Source organism: Protobothrops mucrosquamatus, unplaced genomic scaffold (assembly GCF_001527695.2).
Source record: "Protobothrops mucrosquamatus isolate PMUCROS unplaced genomic scaffold, P.Mucros_1.0 scaffold860, whole genome shotgun sequence".
Taxonomy (NCBI): Eukaryota; Metazoa; Chordata; class Lepidosauria; order Squamata; family Viperidae; genus Protobothrops; species Protobothrops mucrosquamatus.
This window is the reverse complement of record NW_015387115.1, coordinates 237,796-247,805: the sequence shown is the minus strand read 5'-3', so window position 1 is coordinate 247,805 and position 10,010 is coordinate 237,796. Positions and strand designations below refer to the sequence as shown.

General features: G+C 36.0%; 1 protein-coding gene across 1 annotated transcript in view; it reads right to left on the bottom strand.

Moving 5' to 3' along the window:
- Window positions 1-1,922: 1,922 nt before the first annotated feature.
- TRAM1 (translocation associated membrane protein 1) overlaps window positions 1,923-10,010 on the bottom strand; it is a 16,855-nt gene continuing 8,767 nt past the window's right edge. The window contains exons 9-11 of the mRNA XM_015819113.1: window positions 7,550-7,693; window positions 6,057-6,214; window positions 1,923-4,401 (exon numbers count right to left, since the gene is read on the bottom strand). Of these exons, the coding sequence (XP_015674599.1) occupies window positions 4,328-4,401; window positions 6,057-6,214; window positions 7,550-7,693 (376 nt within the window). The 3' untranslated portion in view covers window positions 1,923-4,327. The remainder of the gene's footprint in view (window positions 4,402-6,056; window positions 6,215-7,549; window positions 7,694-10,010) is intronic.

Genomic DNA, 10,010 nt, shown 5'->3' with positions numbered 1-10,010 from the left:
TTCCAAAGTACTTGAGATAGGAAACAGTGAACTTTATAGAACCTCAGTTCATTACTATAATTGTCAAATGGCAAGATTCTGCTGCCAATTTTATTTGCCAAAATATTGTGGAACAAGTCCTTGGTTAACAACTGCCTTGTTTAGTGACCATTCAAAATTACAACAGTGCTGAAAAAGTAATTTACAACTGGTCCTTGCATTCATAACCATTACAGCACAATGATTGTAATGTGGTTTGTAGTCTTTCTTTACAGAATATAAAGGCCAAGAGTAGCTTTTCAGGCAAATAATGGATCTTGAGCTACATGAACAGCAATCATATTATTGTTCCAAGCAAACTGCTATACAGCATAACATAAGTATATGGGTGAATAGATCTGTCCATGGAAAAAATGCTGGCAACAATTTTATTCCTTGCTGGAAAATACTGCATAATAAAGACTGTTGCAAATAAATTTCTGTACAATCCCACTATTAATCATGAATTCCTGTTGCTTCCCAATAATGCTGTCATTTTTTTCTTCAGCATTTATAAAATAAACTCTTCCTCTTCCCTATCGTCACTTTTTTGTTGCACTAAAAAACTTACAGATTTTTCCTTGAGAATGTTTATATCCTGGCTATGAAATTATTTCTGGCTTTCTTGTAACAAATTTAAGCTAAAGGACCCATTTGCAATATAAAGATAGTGGTCACTGCATTCTGTGACAACAACAATCCACAATATCACCACCTTTTGCTGATGGATACGATTAATGAAAAGGCCTACAGTTGCTATCAACCCTTTTCATACGTTCTGGTTGTGACGAATAATTTATTCACTCAGATTTTCCTGCTGCAGATATATATCATGCTGAGTTTGTGGAGTTCTTTTTGTACTTATGGTTTTTGTTTTTGTTGTTGGATGTCTGTTAGTTTGTTTTCTTTTCCTCTCTTTGTTTTGTATTTTATCTTTGGAGATAAATAACACAACCACTTTCAGACGGTGTCTGTCCAATCTTTCTCCATCTCGTCTCCTAAATCTTTCCTCTTCCTCTCTGCCACAATGTCTTTTAAGTCTTGTAATATTACACTCTAATCAATTTTTAGTTATTTTTTCTTATTTTCTTTTAAAAGAAGTATCATTATGGTTATCCGCAGAAAAACTTTCTCCCCCCCCCCCCGCAATGTAACTAAGCCTAACCTTGCATGCCAGGTACCTAAATCTATGTCAAATCTACCTTCCAGAGTTGGCAAAAGGCTGAAATTTCACTTTAATGTCTGTTACAGTTATGGCTTTGATACTGATTACCACATCAAAACTATTCACCATATTCAAAGCTTTCCAAGTGTGACAGTTTCCTTATTGAGAAATAGAAGCCACTAGTTCCTTAAATGCTTTCTTAATCTCAGCTCAGCATGTAACTTTTTTTAACTTTTCCATTTCCGGGAGAAAAATATAGCAGTGTGGCAGAGTTAAATAGAGAAATGTAATCTGTGGTTTCTCATTTCTTTACTATTTGTCGGAAAGAAAAAGCTTAACTATAAATATCTATCACTCTATTCCCTTTCAAGATAAACAATGTCATGGTAAATACAGAAAAGAAAAAAGAAATATTAAGCAAAAGAAAGATCATAAGAGAAACAGAAATATAGTTAAAATTAGCTCCATCTTATTCCACCTCCTCTTCAAGTAGAAAAGGAAAGTTAAAAGTACCTGGATACAAAGCTCACATATAATGCAAATCAGCAACATAATCCAATTATTCAAGGTAAGGACTTTTTCAAAAAATAGACACACCTAACTCCAACAACAGGAAAGTACTGCTGTCAAAGCCCTTTGTATCTTGGTTACAAGGCAGGGAAATCTGGTTCAAAGGATTAGTATTGGATAAACAGACAGTAGTGTTAGAGAATAAACAGACAAAAGAGAAACACTTCTAACAAGGGAATGCATTTTCAGCTTAGAAAATTGGATATCCCAGACTCATTTATGTTAAATGCACTACTGTTGTACAGAAAAAGGGAAGTTTGTAATTCTTCCTTATTTTCACAAAGACAGATATTGATTACAGGTAGGCATCAAGCAATTTTAACTTATTTTAAGACAGCATGCCATTCTTTAGAACAACGTTTTCTTGGGGCATATTACAATACTTTTTCTTTTCTCCCCAAAATGATTCTAGTTAGATTAGGTTGGGTCTATTATATTTTTTATCATATTGATAACAATCAGTCATAATCCAAAATGGAATTACAAGAACAAAATGACTCTGATGATTTTTGAGCAATTTTTCTTTTCACAACTACTATACTATTGAATTCATATATTTTTCACTTACAGTGCCCAAGGCTTTCTTCATTTAAGCAGTTCTTTTAAACTGTAAAGCTGAAACTCATGTAGATCAACTGCATTCTACCCAAAAGCTATTCCAAGTACTCAGCTTTTCTATTAATCCTGATCCATAAAAAAAGGTGGCAAAAACTGAAAAAAGAGAGTATCAGACTATAAGTTGTTTGGCTTCTTTAACCATTTGGAAGCTAGAAATATATAACATAAATTAGTTGCAAAGAAGCTCTTCTTAGGCATTACTGGTGATTAGATAACTCCTACTACCACATTTAAAAAAAAGCCTTTAAAGTTTTGTTAAGCTCAGTAAATGCTACAAGGAGTAATGTTTGTTCACGAATCATGGCCCAACCTAGTAACATTAAATATTAACATTGTTAACATTATATAGTAGACCAGATGATTGAGTCTTACTAGTTTTTGTTAGGTTTCTCTTATTCAAGATAATAGTACAATATAGAAAACAAGAAGCAATTTTAGAAATTTTATATATTTATCTAATTTGTGAAACTTAGGACATCTGTGCCCAACATCCAGTAAGAACACTTTCTGGACCAGCAAAGGTATAGGGATAGGAACTTCAAGTAAGCTGCTCACATTGTTCATTTACAATTGAGAGCAAAGATGTTTAAGGCTGCAAGTAGAAATGAATTACTTTCATTAGCTTAGGAAGCAAAATTATCATTTTGTCGGCCAGCTATTTCTGTGTTCTCTCTTCAATTATATCAGATATAATTAAGAAATCTGAGAAAGAAACATCATAATATAACCCTTGTAAAACAGTAGTTTAAATGTAGTCATGGGCTCAGAGAAACCCATCACAAACAAATCAAAGTATTCATGGGATAACTTTAGGCCAGCCACATCTCTAAGTGTACTCTATCTTGAAGGGCTGTTGTAAGGAGCACATGAGATTTTGAAGAGCAATGCCTTGAGCTCCAAGAGGACAGGTTAGATTTGAGTATAATAACAAAACAATAAAAGACTCAATACTATTTTGAATTCCATACAAGTTGTATTTGACTTATTAACTAAATATTTATATTCATAGATTAGGGTTGTGAATCTATGAACTTCATAAGGATAGTCAGCATCATTACATTACTGAAATTAAAAATTCAAAAAAACGGCGGATTTCCAGAAAACTTGTTTCATTTCCTCCCTTAAAATCTCTCCTTCCACAAACTGCACTATTCAAGTTTTGTTGCCTTACAAAGGAATTTCAGTAAGAGGATTTTTAGCAGTTTTCAGATCTTGTATAGATTTTAAAGGTGAGAGTAAAAGCAGTCAGCCTTGTGACCCATTCCTACCTTTAAACTTCCCAAAGTCTGAAAAATTCTGGCCATATCATGGAATGTTTACTGTAACCTTCCAACAGACTGGGAGGTGATAAGTCCTCACTTGTCTCAGTGGCTGGTCACCCATTCCTAAATAACATCTTACTAAATCTAGAATTACACAAGAGATTCCTAGATAAATGCATACACAGCAACATTTTAATCAGTTAACTGTGTTTAATAAGGGAATTTTTTGAATCAATGTAGATATTATCTACAAAAAAATGATTATTTTGGCGGTTACAAATTCTGTTCCAAACTGTTTCAAAATATAAACCTAAATATTAGAGAATGCCTAAAAAAATAGTACAACTTTAACTTTGATTTAACTTCTCCTTTAAAACAAAAATGTCCTAACATCATATTCAAATGGATTAAATTCAACCACTATAAAGCTATAAGGACTGGCAGACTGTATTACTGTGTTTAGAAGTAAATTCTCATTAATACCCAAAAAGATTTTTATAGCTACTAAAAATAAAGTGGCCTTTTTCATTTAAACATTTAAAAAGTTGCACAAAACATTCTGATATCAATAATCAAAAAGGCATTAATTTTATTATTTTTTGTTAACAGTAGGAACTATGGTGCTGAAGGATTTTCCAAGTAAAAAGCAGTTCTCTTTGGGGATATTAGTCAATTAATTTAATAAAGTTCTGTTTTAAGAGGATTTTTCTTTTCTGTTGCGAGGCGAGTCTGCTCCATTTGAGGTTAATGTTCCATTGATTCCATTTTCTAAAAATAAAAAACAAACATAATTAACTCTTTTCTCTGGATTCCAAGCCCATAGATTATGAAGATTTAAAACATCTTAATAGAGAGCTTTAAAATTAATTCAGGGGAAGAAGCTTCAAGCACATTATAAATCAGAATGTTTCTCACAGATGCTCTAACACAGTGGTTCTCAACCTTTTTAATGCCGCGACCCCAACCGGTCGTAAGTCGAGAACTAAACCGGTCATACGTCGAGGACTAAACCGGTTGTAAGTCGAGGACTACCCAACCGGTCGTAAGTCGAGGACTTTCCCTGCCCGGGAGCGCCGCGCATGCGTGGTTCCGCCCCCTGCGCCGGCCGAGGCGTATCTGGCAAGCAGCAGAGACGGAGCAGGCCGACCACCAGCTGGCCCAGCCCACCAGCTGGCCCTGGGAGGTAAGGCACCCGCCGGAAAAGGGGAAAAAAATGGACAAAAAAAATGGCAGACAAAAAAAATGGCGGACAGCCTTGCTTGGAGACCCCCATGAAATGGTTGATCGACCCCAAATGGGGTCCCGACCCACAGGTTGAGAACCACTGCTCTAACAGTATAATGTCCAGTGATTTCTACCAGCCCATTTAAAAATGGTGTTCATTTTTGTTCTAACAAAAAATGACTGCTGAATCATGTTCAGCCACTTTAGAGCATTATGGAAAGGGAGGAAGCAGGTCCTTCTGGGGAAGAGTACAGCTCATCAGTTTTCTCCTTCTAGGTGGTAACATTCTTGCAGCAATTCTACCGAAGGCATGTATGACCATCACTCCTGAATCGCAATGCATTTTTCTTCTCTCTGATCTTGTATTCCATTCTAGCTTTCACTTTAAGAACTTAATAGTTTCAAGGGCTTTGCCCAAGCTTGCTCCTCTCTTCCCCTTTTCTTCATTCCCCAGGCCAAGCCATCTACTAATACTCTAGGGAGAAATAAGCATAACAGTGTTTTTATAAGCTGCTTAGGAAATAGAAGTAGTTCTTGGGTTATGATGGCAATTGGGATTGGAATTTCCATCATTAAGTGATGCGATCGTAAAGTGTGACATTCATGTGATCACACTGTTTAGTGATGGCAATCCTGGCAGTACTGGTTGCCATCATAACGCCAGAACCATGTGGGTCATTAAGTGAGGACCTGAAATAACTACATAGGCAGGAATTCCAGGCAAGCAGGCTGGGGTGTGTATGTGAAGTGGTGCTGCATGTTGGTCTTGTGAAGCAAGAGTAAGCGCCATGGGGTGGGTGCTATGGGGAGTGAACAAGTGACTTGCGACCTCCAGCTGGCTTTCCAATTGACTTTGCTTGTGAGAAGTCAGCAGGGAATTTTGCAAATAGTGACCCTGTGCCTCCAAGACACTGCAGCTATTGTAATTGCAAGCCAGTTGCCCAGTATCCGTTCACGTGACCACAGGAAGGCTGCAACAGCCATAACTGATTTGCAGAAGTTGTAACTTTGAACAGTCACTGAATGAATTTTAGTAACCCAAGAACTACCTGCACTAGATGTCCAATGATGTGTTGCAGACTTATATTAGAGAACTTATCAGATTAAAGCACATCATTTATAGTTTCCTAATTGTGCAAAGCATCTACTTCCCTTTTGTACTTCTGTCAAAAGTATACAGAAATAATTAAAGCACAAACCTCTTTCTTTTTTCGAGAGCTTGCCTTTTGTTGTCGTAAACTTCTTTTTCACTGGTTGAGGAGGTGAAGAATGTTCTCTCCACCTTCTTAATTGGAAATTAATGAATTTCCACATCATAAAGGCCTGTGCTAAACAGATTGATGCCAGCACACTGATTCTATAAAGACCAGATATAGAATATTAGAATTTCTGATGATCCAGACATGGAAAGGATTAGAAAAACTGTTTCTTTTAGGAAGATGTTTCTTGAAGGCCACTAACTAATCTTTACTTTGCTAGATAAATGCCACCACAATATCTGAAGAATAGAAAATATTGTGATAGCATCCTTCCAAGAACTGCAAATACAGTCATAGTCTTCTGTAATAGAAAGTAAACAATGAGTTTACTTTGAAAGTGAACATCAAGTTGTTGCCGCTATTCCTCTTCTTCCTTTTTGTACTTTCTAATTATCAGACACACTAAGCAGTCACTCTCATTCTACCACAAAACTGTAATAGGTCTCTTAAAAGATAACATTGAAAAAAATCAAAGTAAATTTAGTGCCATGTTTTATATATAAGATTAACAAATTTTAGGCCCTCAACTTAATTTCAGATTTTTTTTGTTAAAAATACAGATATAGAACCAAGGAAGAGCTGGTGCCTCTGGGAAAGTTGTTAAAGGAGAAAACAGAATATGCCAAATAATCTATTTTCCTACTAACTTTTAACTTTGGTGCCATTCACTATTAAATATTTTGATAACCATCTAACTGAACTTACAAGTGGCCCTTGATTTACCACAATAATTTGTCAGTAAGTGGTGCAGTGACATGACTGGCCCCCGATTTTATGACTTTTGTTGCTGTGGTCATTAAGCAACTTAACCATGGTCTTTAAGTGAGACATTACATGACCATGACATTACATGACCACTGGCTTTCCAATTGACTTTGTCAGAAACCAGCTGAGAATGTTGTAAATGGTGATCATGTTACTACTGCATGATGCTGCAACTGTTGTTAACTGGCTTCCAAGCACCCATTTTGTAATTAAGTGTCTTCAGGAATTTTGTGATGATTGTTTAAGTGTGAAGATCAGTCTTAAATCATTTTCTTCAGTACCATCACAACTATGAACAGTCGTTAAACAATGGTCATAAGCCAAGGACTACCTGTATCATATAATTATCCTAATTCAACACAGATGGCACAATTAGCAAGCATCTGCTAATTTGGGACATTACAATTTAGTTTTGCCGCATAGATGATTTAAACAAGCCCAGGTGGGAAAATTATGATTTTAAAGCATCATAAAAATGACAAAAGAATTTGCAAAATATAGTAAAAGGTATTTTAAATATTTTTCTTTCTCATAATAATATACCCAATATTCCTAACAAAGACAAGAGTTTTCTCAAGCAATTAGATCAAGAAAAATCTCTCTAAAGATAATTTTTAACTATTTTGTTTTAATATTATATGCTCCATGAACACATATCCGTGTTATACCTGATGGGTAGCACATTAAAGTTTCCAGTACTAAAATCCAAAGTTTGATTCTCTGCTCTAGCAAGGCCAAATCCAACAGTAAGGACAGACAGAATTAACGTCAGGAGTCTTCCCAAAACAAAAAGAACAGCCCACAATGTAAACCTAGCAGAAAGAAATAAAAGATACACGATTTAACAGAATTCATCCACTAATTGTGTTATTCACATCTTCAGTTTCAGACATTTATACACATTATGTACTAAGTATTCTGGATGAATAATTCTGCCTGTTAAGATAAAACATTTCTGAAATGTATCAGGAGAGATTTTTCGGTATATGGTATTATCAAGCTCTGGCACAGATTTGATACAACACTGCTCTTCTCCCACTGATAAATAAAGCACAAGAAACCTTCTGGAAAGGCAGTTATGTACTCTTCAGCTGAAGAATACATTCTAGCAAAGATTCCAAGGTATGGACAGTCCATCCTTTAAAATGAACAGATTTGAGGTCCTTGCATGTAAATGAATATACCAATCATGTTTAATTCTATTTTGAACAAAAAGCTCATATAATCACAGCTACTAATATATGACATACTGCATACATACTTATTTTATCTAAAAGTAGGTAGTATTCACTGTATTGTTATACAGTATACCAGGGGTGTCCAAACTTTTTTCAAAGAGGGCCAGATTGGATGAAGTGAACGTGCTGGAGGGCCGAACATTTTTCCGAACATTCTTTGAACCATTACAATTAAATGCAAATGAATTATTTTATGCCTCTTTCCTCTCCCTCTCTCTCTCTCTCTCTTTCCTTTCCCTTTCCTCTCCCCTCTCTCTCTTTCTTTCCTCTCCCCCTCTTTCTCTTTCTTCTCTCTCTTTCCTCTTTCTCTTTCCTCTCTTTCTCCTTTCTTTCCTCTTTTCTTCTCTTTCCTCTTTCTTTCCTCTCTCTTTTCTCAATCTTTTTTCTTTCCTCTTTTTCTCTTTCCTCTCCCCCTCGCTTTCTTTCTCTTTCCTCTCCTTTCTCTCCCTCTTTCCTCTTTTCCTCTTTCTTTCCTCTTTTCTTTCTTTCCTCTTTCTCTCTTTCTCTTCTTTCTTTCCTCTCCCTTTCCTCTCTTCTCTTTCCTTTCTCTCTTTCTCTTTCCTTTCTCTTTCTCAATCTTTTTTCTCTTTTCTCTTTTCTCTTTCTTCTCCCTCTTGCTTTCTTTCTCTCCCTTTCCTCTCCCCTTCTCTTTCCTCTTTTTCTTTCTTTCCTTTCTCTTTCCTCTCTCTCTTTCTCTCTTTCTCTTTCCCTCTCTCTTTCCTCTCTTCTCTTTCTCTTTCCTCTTTCTTTCTCTTCCTTTCCTCTTTCCTTTCTTTCCTCTCCTTTCTCTTTCCTCTAACTTTCTCTCTTTCCTCTCTTTCTCCTCTTTTCTTCTCTTTCTCTTTCCTCTCTTTCCTCTTTCTCTCTTTCCTTTCTTTCTCTCTTTCTTTCCTCTTTCTCTTTCCCTCTTTCCTCTCTTTCTCTTCTTTCTCTTTCCTCTTTTTCTCTTTTCTTTCTTTTTTTCCTTTCTCTTCTCTTCCTCTTTCCTCTAACTTTCTCTCTTTCCCCTCTTTCTCTTTCCTCTTCTCTTTCTCTTTCCTCTCTTTCTTTCTCTTCCTTTCCTCTTTCCTTTCTTTCCTCTCCTCTTTCTCTTTCCTCTAACTTTCTCTTTCCTCTTTCTCCTCTTTTCTTCTCTTTCTCTTTCCTCTCTTTCTTTCCTCTTTCTCTCTTTCCTTTCTTTCTCTCTCTTTCCTCTTTCTCTTTCCCTCTTTCCTCTTTCTCTTTCCCTCTTTCCTCTCTTCTCTTTCCTCTCTTCCTTTCCTCTCTTTCCTTTCTTTCCTCTCCTCTTTCTCTTTCCCCTAACTTTCTCTCTTTCCTTTTCTCTTTCCTCTTTCCTCTTTCTCTTTCCTTTCTTTCTCTCTTTCTTTCCTCTTTCTCTTTCCCTCTTTCCTCTCTTTCTCTTTCCTCTATTTCTCTTCTCTTTCTCTTTCCTCTTTTTCTTTTCTTCCTCTTTCTCTTCTCTTCCTCTTTCCTCTAACTTTCTCTCTTTCCCCTCTTTCTCTTTCCTCTTCTCTTTCTCTTTCCTCTCTTTCTTTCTCTTCCTTTCCTCTTTCCTTTCTTTCCTCTCCTCTTTCTCTTTCCTCTAACTTTCTCTCTTTCCTCTCTTTCTCCTCTTTTCTTCTCTTTCTCTCTTTCCTTTCTTTCTCTTTCTGTCCTCTTTCTCTTTCCCTCTTTCCTCTTTCTTTCCTCTTTCTCTCTTTCCTTTCTTTCTCTTTCTTTCCTCTTTCTCTTTCCCTCTTTCCTCTTTCTTTCCTCTATTTCTCTTCTCTTTCTCTCTTTCCTTTTTCTCTTTTCTCTTTTTCTTTTTTTCCTCTTTCTCTTCTCTTCCTCTCTTTCCTCTAACTTTCTCTCTCTTTCCCCTCTTTCTCTTTCCTCTCTTCTCTTTCTCTTT